Source organism: Mytilus edulis, chromosome 3 (assembly GCF_963676685.1).
Source record: "Mytilus edulis chromosome 3, xbMytEdul2.2, whole genome shotgun sequence".
NCBI lineage: Eukaryota > Metazoa > Mollusca > Bivalvia > Mytilida > Mytilidae > Mytilus > Mytilus edulis.
Window position 1 is genome coordinate 23,430,907 of NC_092346.1, and position 22,145 is coordinate 23,453,051.

A 22,145-nucleotide genomic window follows, 5' to 3' on the forward strand; every position below is an offset into this window, starting at 1 on the left:
AGGTGTCGCTGTTGACACTGGATTGTCTCCCTTGTAATTATTTAAATCTCGCGTGTATTTATATGTCACTCTGGTAAACAACTCACTTGTACTTTAAAATATATACTATTAGGTGGCAACTGTGCTTAACATATTTTTCCAAAAATTAAAAAATATATTTACATTTATTAATTAACATGAAAATTTAAAGGAAAAGAAAGAAGAAAAAAAATAAAGAAAAAATCTAACATTACATTAATCAAACCGGCGCGACTCGCAAATAAAGTCACCCAACAATCGCATTAGTGTTTCATTAGAGACGGAAACATTGTCGTTTTTTTCTATTGACAATAAAAGTTCCAAATCAATATGTAACGATCCTGTGTTGAAGTATATCTCATGTATAAGTTTCTGTCTTGCCTCTTCATAATTTTCACAAAATAGTAAATAATGTTCCACAGTTTCTAATTGACCGCATTCACACTTTGGGTCTATATTTTGATTGATTTTGTTTTGATAATTTTTTAGGTAGTATCCGGATCTTAAATTTCTAATAATTTTTGCTGTTTTGTGATCTGGATAATTAAATGTCGATTTATTGCTGACAGTCTGATGAAAGTTATAATAAAATCTTCCTGTATCACTATTATCCCATCTATGTTGCCACTTTTTATTTACTAAAATTCTTGCTGCTGTTTTAATATCTTGTTTAGTTACTGTAATATGGGCTTCTTTCTGAATTTGATTTGCCTCTTTAGCTGCCTCTTTAGCTAGTTTATCAGCTATTTCATTTCCTCTAACATCTGCATGTCCTGGGGTCCAATCAAAATTAATTCTTATTCCATGGTGTTTTTGGATACATTTAATAAGGGAAATAATTTCATGTGAAGTGGATCTGTTGTTTTCAATTTTCCAATTTAATGTTAAAATTCCAATTGCTGTTTGACTGTCCGAAAATATTTTTACTTCTTCAATTAATGTTTTGTTTTCAATTCTGTTTACATAATCTAATACTAATTTTATTGCAACCAGCTCTGCCAAAAGAATTGAACCCCTTTTTGAAACTGGTTGTTTAAGTTCAATTTCTTTATTGTTGAAGATTACAATTGCACCTGCTCCACAAGGTCCTGGGTTGGATTGGCAAGAACCGTCTGTAAAAGCAACAACTGTTGATGGAGATACTGTGTTAAGTTTGTTTAATATTAAATTTTTTCCTGTGATTTCTTGTTCTTTAGTTCTGTTTTTTGAGGAACCAAGAGTACGCCAATATTCTGGTGGAGATTTTGATGCTTGTAGACCTTGAAATTGATATTCTGGTTCTATGTCATCAATACTGATATCTGTTTCTTCTTTCATGTTTTTTGCTTGTTGTAACATTAAGCCTAAAGGTGATATGAACTTGTCCACTGTTTCTTTGTTTTTCCATTCATCTATTTTGTTTCTGATAGGAATTTTGGTTGAATAAGAATTTAGTCTTGCAATATCTCTAATAGCCATTTCTTCTCTTCTAAGATCTAATGGCAAAACTCCTGCCATAACTTGTAAGACTTCTAAACTGGCTGTTGCAGAAACTCCTAGACAAATAGATAAGCCCTTTCTTTGGATGGCATTTAATTTTTTTAAGTGTTCTTCTTTCCCTGTTTGCCAAATACAGCTTGCGTAAAGAAAAATGGAACCTATAATACTATTGTAGACTTGAATAAGAAATTTAGTTTTTATGTTACCTATTCCTTTTATTTCTCTTAATATTCCGAGTGATTTTCCAGCTTTTTTTTCTATGATGTTGATATGTTCACTAAAGGTAAGTTTTTCATCCAATGTAACTCCTAATAATTTTGGATTAGGATTGTATTTAATTGGTTGGTTTCCTAACACAAGGTTTACTGTTCCTGGATGCTTTTTATTTCTTGAAAAAATACAGTATTCTGTTTTATTTGTATTAATATTTATTCTCCATTTTTTGCTCCAATTCATGATTGTATTTAATTCATCTTGAGTTTTTAATCTTATTTCCTCTAAATCGTTACCAGTATTCCAAAAGGTACTGTCATCAGCAAATTTGCATTTTCCCGCCTTTACTTTTTCAAAAAGGTCAATTACAAAGATATTAAAAAGTATTGGTGAAATAACTGACCCTTGTGGTAGACCAGTTTCAGTCCTACACCATTGTCCTTCGTGTAAATAAAAATCTATGGCCTACTTTAATTTTCCAACAGTACGAGAATAAACGTTATCTGTCTCAAAAACAATAATACACAGGTTTAAATCATACAAATTAATAGTTTTATATGTACAAGACTAAGCCTTTCCTGACTTATCAAACACATTCGATAACCAACTTATGATCAGGGATCATAACAACAACGAACATGCATATTAAAAATAACACTGAATAACTACGGGGAGCCGGCATAACAATATTACAGTTTTCAGACAATGCTTTGAGCAGTTATGAAACTTTGGTGACGCCAGGTTTATATCTATTAACATAACCTCCCATTAGTTTTTCATGAATTTGTGAAATGACATTGAGAAATTATTAAACTTTTTTTATTCTTTAAAAAAGCGACGGGCGTAACATGCGCTCATGGCGCAGCTGTTTATTTTTATTTTATGGAATTACACCCCTTTCAAAGTCTAGGATTAGTTAAGAGTACATTTGAACTTTGCAGTATATCTGAGGTAGTTAATGCACACCTTAGCTGTGCATGATCCTGATCTATGAAAGATTCAAACATAAACTACCCAACCTCCACTCCTCCCCCAAAATGCAACAGTGTATATATTTAAATTTGTTAAGTCTTTTTAATGAGCAAAGACAGTCATGACAGTACTGAGAGTGAAACAAAGCAAAGCATGCAGTTATATTCCCATTAGAAAAATGAACATTATAAACATCATTATATGTAATTTTTTAGATAAACTGTATTATATATCATTTGATTGACTGTTATGGGTGATATTTGTCATCATGGCAACTGTTGTAATAATACTTAACGATTGCAGTTTAGAGCTTATATATGCTTCGGTGCATGTCTTTTCATAAAGGTTTGGAAACAATTGAGAACATTGAACTCCCCCATACCGCAGACTTCAATAAATAATAACTCTGTTTCCAAGGGGAAAATAAGTTAACATGGTGATAAAATTCAAGAGAGCCCCACGCAATGTTTTATTTATTTTGGTCAGGTAGTATTCAAACTTTGTTACTACAATGCTAGCTATGATTAACATATTTTCTATTTTCGGAAAAACACACGAGGAAATTTGATAATTTCACAATACTTCATGATTTCGAAAAAAATGAATGTTTTTTAGTATTTTTTAACGGTCATATAAAAACATCTATGAAACTCACAAACGACATCCATTTAACAACAGGCCTTGGGACAGATGCATCATGATACTATAGCGAGTATGAATGTTTTAAAAGGCGCCAACCTTCGCCCTTACCTAAAAAGTAGTACGTATATGTATGACATTACAACACGAAAAGACGAACTACACAATATTAGTTAAATATATGGCTTAACTCTACCAAAAAAGATGTGAATTACACAAAAACATGTGCCTATTAAACAAAGACGTACATGTAGTAATAAATTAAAAACCCACGAAGCAACTGTTATCTGTTTTAGAGTTCCATTCTTTAATCGTATGGAGTTCTCTTTTTAATCTATATTTTAAATACAAGTTTCATATTTTGATTCAATGAATATTGAAATCGGGTTAAAATTTTCTATTAGCATTAATATTGATGTAAAAATATCCGTTACTTTTTTTTTCTAGATTTGAGAAGAAAATCAACTCTGTTACACTAATATAATGGAAAAATTAAGAGTGTCACATGGTGTCTCTATATGTTGTCTGAATTACAATGTATGTTATTGTTCTGTTATTTATGTATTTGCCATGATCCGCAATAAATTTTGGAATGTTATTTTGGCATGCCATACTTGATAGAAGTGCGGACGTGAAAGAAAGCACTCTTCACCTAAACTGCAACGGATATTACATTTCGAGTATTCCGTCTTTTATAAAACATAATACGTGTATCTGAAGAGAGAAGTTGTATCAGAATTAAAGTTTACACCGATATCAAAATGTTGGGTGTAGAATCTATTTTCAAAACTGTGTTTATTTAGAAAATAGAGATTACATGCTGAACAAATTTCTGCATTTTTCATCATTGTTTCAAGACTGATAATCATATAATTTTGAGTATTTCAAAAATGACCATAATTGATATAAAAACAAAAACTATTCAAGGTAACCTTATAACTCAATCTACACTCTTTATTGCGCTAAATATTTCGCCAAGCTTGGGTCTTTTATCTCTTATTAGTCTTAACGGAAATTACAGGTTTGCGAAGAAACATTTATTACGGCCAGTACGATCACTATGGTAGTCTATGATACTAAACCCCTAACGGGAAGGATTGTGCCTCATGTTCATTGGATGAAATCATAATCTTTCAGTCAGTTTAATTGAAGTATGGAGCTGGCATGTCTGTTAACTGCTAGTAGTCTGTTGTTATTTATGTATTATTGTCATTTTGTTTATTTTCTTTGGTTACATCTTCTGACATCAGACTCGGACTTCTCTTGAACTGAATTTTAATGTGCGTATTGTTATGCGTTTACTTTTCTTCATTGGCTAGAGGTATAGGGGGAGGGTTGAGATCTCACAAACATGTTTAACCCCGCCGCAGTTTTGCGCCTGTCCCAAGTCAGGAGCCTCTGGCCTTTGTTAGTCTTGTATTATTTTAATTTTAGTTTCTTGTGTACAATTTGGAAATTAGTATGGCGTTCATTATCACTGAACTAGTATATATTTGTTTAGAGGCCAGTTGAAGGACGCCTCCGGGTGCGGCCGAATTCCTGCAGGCGCGTAGCTCCCTATACGCTAACACGCAGTTGCGTGCACATCGATTCGGCATGCAAAAAAAAATGGCAAAATCAAAATTTATAGATTGAATGTTAAAGGAAACACCTATGTTGTCACTTTTTTAATTGATGAAATATCATTAAATAACGGCATTTGGTTTCAAAATAAAAGTGTTATTGGAGATTATGACAAAATCGGACAGTAAGTTGTATCTTTTACAAGATTTGAATTTGTAATACTCAGTCTAAGACATGTAGTTTTTGGAGCACATTTTACAGTGTATGGTTCATCAGTTTGGAATGAGATGAACCAATCGGCATTAGAAATATCAGAACCCTTCGATATCGTTGAAAATATGCCGAGGCGATGTGGTCGACAGACTACCAGAGCCAATCACCCTGCAAACACGCCAAAACAGTATTGGAAAGTCTCATTATTTTTTGCGTATGTTGAAAACAAATGTACGATCAACAATGAACGACGACAGTTACTAGCATTACTGCATATTCATCGGCATTTCAGTGTGAATATTGACCACTAAAGTAATAGAGAAGTTTGTTTCTGCCCAGACCCGAAGAGCAGATTTTGGACAATTTTGAGTAAATTCTGTATCACAAATGTGTTGTTTATGTATTACTCTATTCAGAAGATTTATTAATAGTTTTACATTCATAATTTTTTTATAAGTCCTATCTACATGATATAGCTCCTCTTTAACCGTTTATGACCGAAAACTGGAAAAGAAAACTGCATAAAAGGGTCCCAAAAAAATAGTTTAATAGTTGCTTGCACATTGATTCTTTCTAGCTACCGCCCCTGTTTCTCGCTACATTGCAGACCTGTTGGTGACCTTCTGCTGTTGTTTTTTTCTATGGTCGGATTGTTGTCTCTTTGGCACATTCCCCATTTCCATTCTCAAATTTATATCAATCAAGATGGTAGTGCAATATGTATTAAAGATAATAATATTAAAGAAATATAAAATATCTGATAAAGTAGTGAAAGCTACAGGTATACATAAAAAAAACTGGCTAGACGAAACAAATGTTTTGGAGAATTTAGGAATAGTCCTTGGAAATTCATTATCAAATCACCATTCAATAAACAACTCAATAATATTTGTTTAAACTTTAATAATACTTGCGTATAAAGATAATTTCGGAAGTTACTGCGTTTAGAAATATAAAAAAAAGCACTTGTTCAAATCTGATGAAAATCAAATGGAAAATCGTATTGTTTGAACAGAACGCTGTACGATTTACCTGTGCGACGGTGTGTCAAGTCGAATGGAAAATCGAACGGAAAATCGTGTGAATGTACCTTAACAAGCAAGCTAACCAAAGATATTACCTTTGCCTACATACTCAATGGAATCGGCTGTAACTATAAAAACTCGAATACATTTTAACAGACAGTGGTCATGTTTGTTGATAAATATCGTTTTTCCGAGATTCACTTTTGAAAAATCATTTGGTAACATTTGGTCAAGCTATTTCAGAAAAGATTTTTTTCTAATTGCGGACGCCAAGATAATACATGAACCTCACACGACCCCTCGACACAGGTGAGCTTATATATGATCTTATAGCGATTCGGGTTGATAACCAGCTGAAATTAAGCCAGTTTTTTGTGTGTGTAGATTTGTATTGTTTTAAACTGTTATGACCTTTTAAAGTTAAATGTAGGTGTTTAATCTAAGAATTTCTTTTTTAAACGTATATAATTACATTAGATGTATGTTTCATTATAATACGTTATTCTGATTGGCCAACTGCACATCTCGTGCTATATTCCTGAAACAATTGTATTAGACAATAACATTTATCATTCATGATGACACGAGGTCCCACAATAAAGTGCACAGGTAAATTAAATGAAAACTTGATAAAAATCGTGTTTTCATGATTCTAGCTAAAAAAATGTAATTATAAGTATTGAATGCTTCTTTTTGTAACTTTATAGGGTTGTAAAAGCGTTGACCGTGCGCACATTTTTAGTATGAAGCGCTTCCGCGCTTCATACAAAATGTACTTCGGTCAACGCTTTTACACCCCAATAAATTTACAAAAAGCAGCATTCAATTCTTAAATACTTGTTTTATTTAAGAATTGAATGCTTCTTTTTGTAAATTTATTGGGGTGTAAAAGCGTTGACCGAAGTACATTTTGTATGAAGCGCGGAAGCGCTTCATTCTAAAAATGTACGCACGGTCAACGCTTTTACAACCCTATAAAGTTACAAAAAGAAGCATTCAATACTTATAATTACATTTTTTAGCTATGATCATGAAAACACGAATTTTATATATTTCATTATTTAATTCACCTGTGCACTTTATTGTTGGAGCACGAGTTATCATGAGTGAAAAGTTGTATTGAGCATTGCAACTGCGTACGGAATAACACGTGATGTGCAGTTAAGCCAATCAGAATAAAATATTATAATGAACCATACATCTAATGTAATTATACTCAAATGGTAGTATGAAGCTACGAAATATTTTAATTTTTGAAATTGAAGGCACAATTAACAAAGCAAACGGTAGTTTCAAATACTTTTAAATAGATTTTTAAGGATAATGTATACCCTTGTGTTGATCCCATGCTAAACTCAACAAAAATCTCTGTACAAAGGTCTGTGAATTTTCTACAAAAAAAGTGATTTTATTTTCACCAAATTCCCTTTTCTACTAAATACAATACTGAACAGTAATAATGCTTTGCAAGAAGTTTCCCCTTGATATATGTACAAAATTATATCTCTTTTATTCATTGTCTGTGCTGTTTTGATACTATTGCAGTTTGCACATTTCGTAATTGACATGCCACAGAAGGGGTCATAAACCATACACGAAAAGATATAATATTGATCTAAGTACTTAATTTGCATCTCTGAACCCCCACCCCCGGCTTGTTTTTTTAGGAGGGTGTCTAAAAATGGTCGATTACAGACAGCCCAGTACGCATTTTACTTTCAAGGCGTGTTTACGTTGATTGTTAAAGTCCTGAAAACGGATAGATGGAAACAAAAATGTTTGATATATCTGGCTTTAGATTCAGTTTTTTTAAATATAAATTAAGGCTACACTTTAATATAATAATACTAAGAACTCACAATATCAAAAAATGCAGAAAAAAATTGAAGTGAAATATCTTAGTAAGGACTATTACTACAGAGATGGTGTGTTTGACACACAAAACTTAAAAGCTTAGTGATATTACCAATATTAAAAAATAAAAGTGTATTTTAGTTAGGTATTTTTTCCATTTACTCATTTTCAATTATAATTAAGGCACATTTGAGTTTTATTCATAAAAATATTTAAATATAGAAAAGTAGGACACATTGTTCACTTCCTCCCCCGTAATTCTTTATCAAAAATATTTATTTATTTTGGAATTTTGAAATGAAAAGCTAAGAAATCTTAGTTTTGTTAGTGTTCTCTAGGTTATCTCGTCTTCATTCTCTGACATATTCTAGTCTGCCCTTTCATAAAATAATGATTTTTTTTTAGTGTTCTATCGAACTTTCGAAAAAAAACCACACCTGATAACCGTTCAGACAAAAACATTATGTTGAAAAAATCTTACAGATACAGCAAGTGATTCTTAATAGCTATAAGATACATTTTTCTTTTAAAATACAACTTTTAAATCGTACGGGAAACTATTCCAAGCTTAAAACTTTCACTGTAACCTCGCTCTAACTTATCCCCCACCCCCCCTCCAAAAAAAAACCCAAACAAACCCGCAATACTATTGCCAAGACAAGACAAGACAAATACTTTATTAGAGTCTCACGTCAAAATTGACATACATTTATACATTAATAAAATAACAATAATATTTAAAACAACATGAGCCACTCTAAAAAGAGTTATGAGAGACTATAAAAAAACAACACATTTCTACAAAACACATTATTATCTACAATTATATAAAATACCTTTTCTTTTTAATAATACATCATAGCAGATTTTGGCTAAAAAGTAACACACATTTTCATTAGTGAATAAAAATTTGAATTTATCATCATCAGACAAATTAACAAAATCACAATTAAAAGAGCTAGCATGTCTAAATAAAATAGCTCGTAAATCTGCATATACTGGGCAGTTAATTAACACATGTTTCTCATCTTCAATAATGTTATTTTTCTTACATTGCTCATTAAAACATAATCTATTGTCAACCACAATGCCTTCATATCGACCAGTTTCTATTCTCAGAGGTGCAACACCACATCTAAATTTAGCATATGCACTCTTATATTTTCCAGGCATATTAATACATAAATATTTTTCTCTATTAAAACATTGCTTAAACATTCTATACGTTCGCAATTTACTTCTTTCATTGTACATTAAGTCAGAGTACCACTTCTCTTTATATCTACAACAATTTTCATGTTCAATTTGTTTAATTGTATTTTTATCAATAGAAAAATCAGTATTACATAAAAACTCCATATCCATTTCTTTAAATTTCACATTGACTCTATAATTCCAATTTTTAAATTTACTATTACAGCATTTATTGCCCCATAAGAAAACCTTTTTATTAACTCTACAATGAGACATTTTAGTAAGTCTCGACCATAATCTAAAAATACATGTCCACTGAGATATAATACTGGGCATCCAACCCATATCTCCATATAAGGCTAAGTTAGGGGTGTATTTACCCACTCTCATAAAAAATCTCATTGCTCTATTTTTTACAGCATTAATACAAGAAAAATCCTGGTGACCCCAAATTGAGGCACCGTATTCAATGACAGACATAACAAGTGTATCAAAAAGTTTTGTAAATGTATCAAATTGAAAACCCCCATTAGCTTTACAATTAGCTATTAATAAACCTAGTGACCTACTTGCAGATTTAGCTACTGCCTTAGCCATACAATTGTAATCTAAAAATTCTGACAACAGTAAACCAAGATAAGTATAACTAGGAACAATTTCCATATCATTATTATTAAGTACAAAAGTAAAATTTGTCTTTGGTGTAAACTGAGTTCTGAAATGTACAATTTTTGATTTCTCTAGATTTACAGTTAAATCATTTTTACAACACCATATATTTAAAGTATCCAACATTTTTTGTAGATCTTTCTCACTTTCTGTTAAAAATACAAGATCATCTGCATGAAGTAGTACACAAATTTTTTCATCATCAATTTTTACTCCAATATCTAATTTTTTAACTTCATCTACAAGGTCATTAATAAAAATATTAAACAAAATTGGAGACAGAATACACCCTTGTTTTAAACCACATTTAACCTCAAACCAATCAGTAAAATTACCATTTACTTTTACACATGAATATACATTTCTATAAAGTGAAAAAATAGCATTTAACATTTTACTACTTATACCTAAATTTTCCAATTTACCAAAAAGCAAATCTCTGTTTATCCAGTCGTAAGCTTTTTTAAAGTCTATAAATGCTACATATGTTGATAATTTATGTAATTTACGTGTTTCTATGACAGTAGTCAAAGTAGAAATATGGTCTATAGTATGTCGTCCCTTTCTGAAACCATTTTGTTCATCATGAAGAAAATTAAGTTCATCAAGTTTAACGGTAAGACGAGAGTTTAATACACCACAGTAAAGTTTATAAGATACAGGAGCCAAAGTTATTCCCCGGTATGCCATAGGGTCTCTTGGATCTGCAGTAGAGCTCTTTGGAATCGGAGTAATGATACCTTTCGACCATAAAGCAGGTATCTTACCAGAGTCAAAGCAAATATTAAAAATTCGAGTTAAAGCTAACAATGCAGTTTGATTCTTATAAAGTTCAACTGTAATTTCATCACAGCCAGGCGATTTACCATTTTTTGAAGACAACAGTACATTATACACTTCTTCATATGATATAAAGCTATCAAGATAATCATCATACACATTTTCATTACTATGAATACATTCAACACTATTTTGATTATTTCTATTTAACATATTAGAAAATCACATTTCCATTTATCTAACACTACATTTTTATCACATGATACCGACTCATTACTTAATTTCACTTCCATTGGGATAAAACTTCGGCGTTCACTACCAACTCCTATTTTACCAATTTTCCTCCAAAACTCCTTTGGATTATCACAAGACTTTATTAAATCTTCTTGTAAGGAATACCAATCTTTTCGTTTAGAACTCTGAACGGCCTTATCGAATATCCTACGTTTATTCACAAATATATGTCGCAACTCCCGTTTATTACGCTTAATTTTACATTTAATCCACACTTTTTCGGCTTTACACACTTTATTCCACAATAAAGTAAGCTCCTCATTCCACCATTCTTTTTTTACACCTTCTTCTTTTATTAATATTAAATCCATTTGATAGAACAATATTTTTAGCCGGTAATTTATTACACATTTCGGTTTTAACGATTTTCACAAAATTTTCATACATATTATCAATACTACTTTGATCGGCAATTGAATTTTCTAAAAAACGAATAGCATTATCAATTTCAGCGATAGTAGATTCTTGACACAACCAATCTTCCGGTAAATTTCTTGAATCATATTTTTTCTTTGTCTCAGAAGTTCCTCTTGTCTGTGTATTTATACAGCAATTTGAGTCAAAATTCAAGGTAAAATCCCAAGTTAGTAATGAATGATCGGGCATAGCTTTCTTCAAGTCGTATTTTCCCAATGCATTAATTTAGTCAACTATTGAACTTGTTCTGATTACATTAAAATTGTTAAAATTATCCAAATGTTCATATGGCAAAACACAATAGTCCACCACACTCATTCCTCTAGTAGATACAAATGTAAAATCATTATGTAGAGTTTTTCGACCATTCAAAATACAGCAATTTACATCTGTTAAAAAGTCACAAAAAATATTTCCATATCCATTATGCTGAAAGTCTACCACATTTCTTTGTGGCAATTTATCTATTGCCATTCTTATAGTCAGCACTAAATTGTTCACAAACAAATGCGTTTAAGCTGCTAAAGACATATGATTCAAACGCTCATTAAGTCCTTTGTTCTATATTTTTGCTCTCCATTTTTATGCAAAACCTTTTACATTTTTATTTTATGGGTTATTGTTGAAGGTCGTACGATGACGTATGGTTGTTAACACATACTTCCTTTGGTTTCTTATGGAAATTTGTTAATTTTTAAAAAATATAAAAAAATAGGGGTATTTTTCTCTCATAATAACAGTAAACAGATTCACAACAATGTCAATTTCAAGAAAGCAGACAACAGTTAATTAGTCAATAACAGTACAGCATCAATGATCTTGAATATATGCCACTTTTAACTAAAATATAAAGACACAGAACCGAACATAGGAGCACAGAACCAGGACCGTTTTTCTTATCACCAGCACAGCGTCAGGACAATTCCGTTTAACGAACTTGCACGACTTTTGCAATATAATATTGTTGTAATATACTTTGCATGGTACTTATGACGCATCAGAGAAAAATTAAGCAACAAAACAGTCGTTTTATTACCGTTCTAATTCAATGTAAACAAACCCACCAGCACAGAATCAGGACCAAATCACCAGCACATAACGTTCTCTCGCAGGACAACCATACCCACCGTTAATAGGCTTGTGATATAAGTAGCGTACACACCCTGCACGAGTGGTCTGAAAGTTGCCTATTACAAAAAAAAATGCCTCCTCTTATCCACATACGCTATATATTTTTAAGGAAGTTCACTGTTTCGCCCTTTATACCGTTTGGTCAACTCGGATGCAAAACCTTTCAACGGTATTATGTTTTTCTTAAAATGTTTTAACGAATATGAATAACATACCGGTATGTCACTGAGCAATACGAAAACCACCAAAAAAGTACACTCAAGTAAATGGTGCAAATAGTACTTTAAGTAAAATCGATTTTTACATCGAATGACCGTGAGGGCATTTCAGTGTATTGTTGCCACAGACATTTCTACCTACGTGGCTATCGTTTTTGACTGATAACTAAACGCAAAATAATATTCCTTATCACTTGTTATACATCAATTTCACCAAAAACATGCATGAAAATTATTTTTGAGAACATAGACAAATAATTTAAAAATGTTTTGTCGTGGGAAATATATATATCAATATTATAACAAATCAAAAATACCGAAAAATTTGTGTTTACGCATGATGAAGAATATCACAGGAAAGTTTTGCGAGAAAATATGAATGCCTACTCAAATCTTAGAAAAATCTAATTATTACAGAAGGGTGTCCACCATGCGCTTACACTGCACTATTATTAGAATAGTAGAATAGAAAGATATACAAATAGATGAAATTATATAAACATGTAACTGTTATATACAAATATTTATATAATATATAACAACAAACCAGAGTATACTAATTTGTATCACTACAATGTAATATTTATTACGGTGAGGTTGAATTCCCTCTCATTTATTCATCATGAACGCGCTAACTTGTCTCAGAAAAAAAAAATATATCTATGTACCTTCACCTCACTTTCAGATATAGATATGTTATTTTTTTTGTGACCATCCAAAAGAACTTGCGGTCATCCTATGTTCAGTACTTCAGTATTCCGTTTTGACCCCATGATAATCTTGTCTGTAGGGTTCACATGATTCCGACATCATTGGTCAATGATTATATGAAATGCGATTAAAGGTTTAACTTCGCATGCTTACTAATTTAAATGTAACTAGTCAGAAGAAAACCCAAAATCATTTTGAACTCTAGGGGTAAATAAAAAACACTCCTGCATTGACAACTCTAAATATTGTACGTGTCATTAATTCACGCTTAACCTATCATTGGCATTAACTATGCATCTTTTGTATATATGTATAAGGATGTTGAAGGGCATTAGATGGACTTCAAACTTATCCTCTTGGAGTATCCAGGTGTATTCAAATAATCCCAGTGTCTCTGTGCTGGGCATGACCCCCCCTACACACAAAAAAATGTAAGTATGTCATCCGTTTGGCTTAGTTTTATGTATATTTACGCTAACACAAAATATCCTGTCAAAATTTGGGCAGTAAACCTGATGCTTCATGTATGGAAAGTGTTTTGCTCTATGCATGTTAGATAAATATTTTATTCTCTGAAAACTAAGTTCAAGTTTACAGAGAAACATATCTAATATAAATACAAATACAATAAATTTCTAGCCCTTTATCCTTGACAAAGTACTACTTTGTCTGCGTTTTTATTAGATATATTTGTACTCATTCATTGGATATTTATTAAATATTTGCCACTGGACGTGAAGCAAACAACAAGCTCCTTCCTACATCGACGAAGATAATAAAAAGTGTCAGTTTCCTAAAGTCAAACTAGATAATTATGCCTTGTAATCTTTGAAAAATGAAAGTTTCCAACTATATATATATCCAAATTTACTTTAAATGAGTTATGTGCTAAATGATAATGATCAAGGTGTTTTATGCCCCATTTTCGTTCCTCGGTTTTAATTTTAATGCCAAATTAGAGTTTTTATCCCAATTTCACGGCACATTAAAGATATAAAACGACAACGCGAGTGGGGCATCCGTGTACTATGTACACATTCTCGTTTTTTTTTAATATTTAGTCTTGTTCAGGGCCTTTTTCTGGAACTAATTTTAATTAGGATAAAACATAAGAAGACGCGGTATAATTGCAAATGAAACAAATCTCCACCACAGACCAAATAAGGAGCAAATTTTGCCTAAACAATAAAGATAAATCTTTTCATATGAGTGCAACATGTCTTAAAATTTTATAGCTGAATACACTTGAAATATAATGGATGCTGTTGAAAAAATAAAAAACAAAATATTACTTTTTTTTTTGGCTTTTCTTTTACTTTGTCCAACAAGTTTGAACTAATCCCTCCTCTGCACATTTTTTGACAGAAAGAAAAGTTCTTTAACTAGTCTCCATTACCCTTTGGGTTATTATTTTTGTGATCCGATTTTATACGGTACACCATACGAAATTTATAGATATAGGAAGTCACATAGGCGGATTCAGGTGGTGGCCTGGGGGGCCCGCCCCCCCCCCCCTTTTCGTGGGAAAAATTTGGTTGATTATATAGAGAATCATTGAAGCATGACTGGAGCGGGCCCCCGGTTAGGTCAGTCAGCGGGTCCCCCCTTAGGAAAAGTTCTGGATCCGCCACTGGAAGATGTGATGTGAGTGCCAATGAGACAACTCTCCATCCAAATAACAATTTATAAAAGTAAACCATTTTGGGTCAATGTACGGTCTTCAACACGGAGCCTTGGCTCACACCGAACAACAAGCTATAAAGAGCCCCAAAATTGTATGAATAATATGAGATAAGGAGTATACGCCAATGAGACAGGAACTCAACAGCAAAAAATAACTAAAGGACATATAGATGCAAATATTCAGTTAGTTACATATGAGAGGTGTGATCCTGTTTAGCTCTGAATTGTTCCGATTCTTTATTAAAGACAAACTTCAGATGAACTTAACAGAAGCAATAAAAGATATTCATTAAACCCCAGTTCCCAAATAACGATACACCAAACACTTAAGAGACAATCGTTTATTTACAAGTGACCAACCGCATGCCTCTTTTAAAGGCGTATTTTCACTTTCTTAGTACAAGATAAATCTCTCATGGGCCGTGAATTGACCATCTATGGTGTGTCTTCTGTACTATTATTTGTCTGTTTGTCTTTTTTATTTTTAGCCATGGCGTTGTCGGTTTATTTTCAATCTATCTGGTACCTTTTGTCCCTCTTTTAAAATAAGTTTGATGGATTTTTTTCTATCCAAATGTTCAAATAAATTGATAATGCCAAAAGGCAAGTCAAAAGGAATGTTTTAAAATAGCTATTAACCAATCAAATCGGTAGTATATCGATATGTTAGGTATACTGCACAATACAGTGACCGGGTAACCGGAACTCCTGACATCGATCGCTTAGATCAAGTAAGGTCACCTAATCTTTGCAGAATAATTGCTAGCATATCCCGACTTGATTTTTCAATAAATATAACTTCAAAGGGTTTTTAAAATGCTATAAGTAGGCATTATTTAAACTTCAAAATCTTAACTTTAGTCTATGAAATAGTTATAGTGTTTCTGTATTGCATTGAGGCCTTAAGGGTGATTTTTTTTTTTTATCAAAAATTGGATCATTCGGGTTCTTTGATATGCTTAATCTAACTAAAACAAATTTATATTGGACCATAATAGGTAAATGTCCATAGGACCGGTTGATAAAAATCTAAAATTGAACATGCATAATAGAAAAACGAGTTTAAACAAAGCATGTTTCCAAATAACTTGTATAGTATATTGAGTACTAAAATAGGAAGAAGACTAAAAGATTAAGCTGAAAAATATAGAAATTTTGTTGCCTGCACAACTCCAGCTCATTAAAAATACGAATTAATACAGAAAGGTGCCTGCTTTATTCATACAATAAACTATGATAAGAATAAACTTTGGGCATTCAATGAATAAACCTTTGCATATAAGGTCGAAATGATGATCTGCTACACCACTGGTACTCTTATATTGATATGATAACAAATAGCAAATAAGTTATTTCTAAACACTTTCATTTCCAAACACATTAAAAGTGTTTAAATTCAAGTCATGTTTAGATATGTGCTTACTGCGAAATGTGTTTTATGAATTAAACACAATCCTGAACACGTTTAGATCTAAACATATAATATCAGTGTTCACTTCTAAGCACGACTTTTAAAGTGTATATATATATATATATATCAGTCTAAAGATTTGCACAACGGTACTGATATAAGGTGTTATTAAACGAAAATGTTGTTATAAAATCGTGTTGACAAATATTTCGGCTCAACAAATGGCCTTCTTCTTGTGTCACAAGTTTTAACAATACTGATACATAATGTATAAGGTGTGAAAATAGATCAGGTGATAATACAGGTAAGTTTTGGTCGATTGATTTTAATCCTGAATATCATAATTTAAACAAAACACTATAAATCAATATACGTGACTGTGTATATTAACAATAAAAATAAGTGAAAACAAAACTGTTAGTATTTCTTATTGATGCCGTTTGGGTGATGTACATTAAGTTCCTTTATCCAAAAGCTTTCCCGAACCTGTCGCTGTGCATCACTCCAGTGAATGTTCTGTTCAATCACTAGAATTTTCATGCGGTTAAAGTCATCAAGTTTGTGATCTGACTGTCTGAAGTGCTGAGAGACTGGAAGAAGTGGCTTCTTAGATATATCACTCCTATGGCCATTGAGGCGTTTGTGGAAAGGCTGCTTTGATTCACCAACATATTGGAGGCCACAAACCGAACATTCTAGTATGTAAATAACATTCATACTTTTGCAGGTAACATTGCAAAATATCTTATAGTTATTTTCGGTTGCCTTACTGTGAAATGTTGACGAATGCTGCATCTGTAAACAGCATTTGCAGCGTTTTTCTCCACACGAACGACATTCTCCAGAAGTACTTCTATTATCAGACACTTCAGCCCGCACTAGTAGGTTCCGTAGACTACTTGGTTGCCTAAAAGCTATCATTGGAGGCTCAGGGAAAATCTTGGACAGTTTGGAATTCTTTTCAACTGATTTCCAATGCTCACGAATGACACCAAAGCTGTTTTTGAGAGATGGGTGATAAGTTAGAACACATGGAGTCCTTTTGCTTTTCTTTTTAACTTTGTATTCCAATAGTTCACTCCTCGGAATTGACTCCGCTTTCTGAAAGCTTTTTTTGATATTTCTGTGTTTGTAGCCCCTTTTCTTCAAGCGAGTTTCAAGTTTACGCAGTTGTCTTTTAGTTGTTTCTGTGTTGGAGCATATTCGCTTGACTCTAAGTGCCTGACTGTATGGAATGCTCTTGGTAAGATGAGCAGGATGGCAACTTTTAGGGGACAAATATTGATGAGTGTCAGTAGGCTTAGAATATAAATCTGTAGATATGATGCCCTCTGTGAGCGAACTTGAAGTATCGAGGAAGGCGATTTTGGATTTAGACTTCTCATGAGTAAATATAGACTTTTATATATATAACAACAACTATAAACACGCACCACTGAAGAAATGTTTCAACCATCGGTGTTCTAGGAAGTCTTCTTTTTTCTCGGAGTACCTGTTCAACACAGAGACAGGTGATACCATGTTATATTCCTATTTTGGGTCTTCTGGTTATCGGGACTGCCTCACACAATTTATACTATTATGTCAGAAAACGTGGAACATGTTTTAGCTATTATAATTACGTTGAGTTGTCGTCTGCCAATGCAAGAGCATGGTCATCATGTAATAAAGAATTGATTTGAAGAACAGTTTATTCGTCTCTCGTTACTTGTGCTTACCATAGTCCCCCAACCAAGTACACGATAACCAATTTGACATTAAAACTCGTTATTGAAGAGGAGCTGACAAACTAATAAAAATGACCAACACCATGCTTCATTGCACAAAAAAAAATTGAGAAACATGAACCAAACTGCGTGATGAATGGATGTGCTGTGTATCACCATAAACATGTCTAGTAATTTTCAGGCCGCGCTTACGCTGGTTTCTTCTTATTTTCGATAAGTTCAGAGGGAGAGGAATGTTTTACGCTTTTTTTAAAACAAAATTGTAATCCAAGACCACAACAATAGACCATTTTGTACTGTTATACCACTGTCCCAGGTAAGGGGGAGGGTTGGGATCCCGCTAACATGTTTAACGCCGCCACATTATGTATGTATGTGCCTGTCCCAAGTCAGGAGCCTGTATTTCATTGGTTGTCGTTTGTTTATGTGTTGCATATTTTTTTTCTATAAATAAGGCCGTTAGTTTCCTCGTTTGAATTGTTTTACATTGTCATTTCGGGGCCTTTTATAGCCGACTATGCGGTATGGGCTTTGCTCATTGCTGAAGGCCGTACGGTGACCTATAGTTGTTAATTTCTTTGTCATTTTGGTCTCTTGAGGAGAGTTGTCTCATTGGCAATCATACCACATCTTCTTTTTTTTATATTAGCCTATATAAAATTGAGAATGGAAATGGGGAATGTGTCAAAGAGACAATAACCCGACCATAGAGCAGACAACAGCAGAAGGTCACCAACAGGTCTACAATGCAGCGAGAAATTCCCGCACCCGGAGGCGTCCTTCAGCTAGCCCCTTAAACAAATATATATACTAGTTCAGGGATAATGAACGCCATACTAAACTCTAAATATTACACAAGAAACTAAAACAGTATTGTAACTATATTCCTTCCTAATAAGTCTATTTAAAGGTTTTGTTAGCTTCTGATGTGAATACTGACATTTTTGTGCTTTATAAAGAGTATTTCCATAAAATATTGGATGTGCAATACCTGAACGTATAAGAAGTCTGCATGTTGAACTATATTTACGAATGATCTCCTTATACCGATGATAAAATTTGGTATATGCTTCTTTCAAGAGTAAATGTACAAATTTATATAAAACTTAGAAGGAGACAAGTCTATTATTCCTTTGTAAATTAACTATATCTGAAGTCAAACTACTACATGAGTTACAACTTCCCTGTTTGGCTTCTTCGATAGATTATAACTAAAAAGATTTATACAAAACGAATTCTGTATCAGTACTACGAGGATCAGTGGGGTCGCCAAATGGACGGCTGTACTGATAGAAAGCCTTATAACTATATTACTTTCAAGACAACGTTAAAGAAAACGTTTCCCTTAGCGAAAGATAAATTTCACTCGATACGAATTTCGTCACATAGACAATGTCGTTGTCATAAGGGGGTTGGGGGTTTGGGGGGGGGGGGGGAGAGACACACACACACAATGTATATCTCAGGTACACCGAAAATAAAAATTTATGAAAAACATTTTCTATTTCCACAAATATACATTAATATCTAAAAACTATTAATTAGCCTTTTAAAAATGCTGTTAAGTGACAATTTGTATATAAGATATTAAAAATTATTACCAATCATAATTATATTCTATTACTGTAAACAAAAATAGAATTGTAATTCATTTGATCAATGATTAGAGCAAGTGCAGTGGTTTGAGAGAAAAAAGTAAACAGTTTTGCCTAACGGGTGAAAAATAATTGTTAGGGTCTTGACGAATTGCCATTCAGCTAACAGTTTTGCTTTATTCATAACAAAAGAAATTGCTAACGCTTGGGTTTTTCCCCTAATCAGTATTGAATTTTCTACAAGTAGCATATTTTATGGTGGCTCTTCGCTGAGATTTGATTGAAATAATCCGTATGCATATGCATAGTGCTCGTTTAACGGATACGTTGACGTATCCGTTAGTTATTGGGTTAAATGGAGACGTTAACGGGTGCGTTAATTAACGGAGGCTTTATGAATACGAATTCAAATTAGCGGAAATTTAAGGGAAATGTTAACGGGTCCGTTAGCTAAGGCAGCAACCATTTTATTTTCTGGGGGGGAGGGGCTATGGTTTTTTTTTCTGTACAAACTTTTTTTTTCGTGACAAGTCGAAAACAAATTTTTTCTTTCAATTTTAGCATTACATATAGTGGCAGCTGAGGGTGTAACAAACATTTTTTTTTCAGAAATCAAAACAAATTATTTTTTTCTCCAAAAACTGGAAACAAACTTTTTTTTCCAAAAAAAACCATAGCCCCCCCCCCCCCCCCCCCCCCCCAGAAAATCAAATGGTTGCTGCCTAACGGATGCTTTGTGAATAAGCTCCCTGAAAACGGATAGTGTTTGATATATCTGGCTTAAGATTCAGTTTTTTTAAATATAAATTAAGGCTACACTTTAATATAATAATACTAAGAATTCACAATATCAAAAAATGCAGAAAAAAAATGAAGTGAAATATCTTAGTAAGGAGTATTACTACAGAGATGGTGTGTTTGACACACAAAACTTAAAAGATTAGTGATATTTACTATTACTATATATAAAAATATTAATTTTCGCGAACCATTTAGGTCACGGAAATTCCAAAATATGGCATCAGTAAGGAGAGTTGTGCAAATAATGAGAATACACAGAACTCCCATCCAAATTATCTTTAGCTAAAAGTATTCATCATTTTCTATTTTATATGTACTAACAACATTCCATTTTTCTATAATTTCGATTGAAATATTCCAAAATCTGAGTTAAAATCGATCGAATGCCCCAAATAAACATTGTCTGATTGGTTGAAGTACTGTGGCGTCGATGATTAGCATAATAAGCCTCGATGTAAAGAATAAGCCTCGATGTAAAGCACACGCTTCACATGAATAAGGAGAGTTTTACAAATAATGTGAATACACAGATCCTCCATCCTATTTATATTTTGCTGGAAATGTTGCAGTTTTCATCATTTCTGTTTTGATTCTGCTCACAACATTCCATTTTTTCTATAATTCCGATTTAAATATGTGGAACCCGCAATAAAAATAGATGGCCTCAATGATCTAATAGCAACGCAAAAAATTCCGTTATCCTGAGTTCTACGATGTTACATTAGCCTGGGATCCGGCCCAATCTAGCTGCGCGTCGTAAGGTCAAGATTAGCCAGGATCCCAGTCTAAATTAATGTTACATAAACCAACCAAATCACACATATACAGAACTTTGCGCTCAAATGTAATTCTTGGTGAAGTATACGGGTAACTTCGTTTACGGAAATTTATACACACTTTATAATTAACATATTACCTGGCTTTTACATATTCACGTTTTTTTATGCTGAACTGTAGTCGAATTCAATTCTATACATTTTTTTTACATGAAGCAATAGGAGTAAGAATATTTATTTAACCAGCATCACAATGAACAAAATTATTTACCGGTATTTTTGTGAAATTTCAGTTCGATAGGTTATCAATTAGAGAAATTTTGGTAAGTATTACTTATTTATGTTAAGGTTCTACTGATGTGCTTCTCTAGACCTGTTTAACGGTCCGTTTTATCCCATTTATCTCAATACTATGTCCGATGACAGGAATGTCAACTCGACCTATTCGTGTCGAAATGAAAAATCCAATCTGTTTGATGAAATAATTTCTTCTTCAACGGTTCATGCATTATTTTTGTATAATTTGATAACCAATCACATTCACGTTGCATGTTTGCATGAAAATGGTTATGTACATGTATTAGTGAATTGTAAGGGCGATGCAGCATGCGAGGTCAGTGCGCGATCACGTGACATTATTATTTGTAAACAAACATGCTCCCCGTGTAACACGTGTCTGAATTATCCTTTCAAAGTGTTATGACTCTTTCAATCACTATTTTATGATATTTTTGTTTTTGTTTTTAGGTTTGCATATCAGTA

The 22,145-nt window shown here is 32.7% G+C and overlaps 1 protein-coding gene across 1 annotated transcript; it reads right to left on the reverse strand.

Moving 5' to 3' along the window:
- Positions 1–234: 234 nt before the first annotated feature.
- LOC139515113 (uncharacterized) lies at positions 235–1,953 on the reverse strand. The gene has a single exon (XM_071304675.1). It carries the CDS (start codon positions 1,951–1,953, stop codon positions 235–237), a length of 1,719 nt encoding a protein of 572 aa, XP_071160776.1.
- Between the last annotated feature and the right edge of the window lie 20,192 nt (positions 1,954–22,145).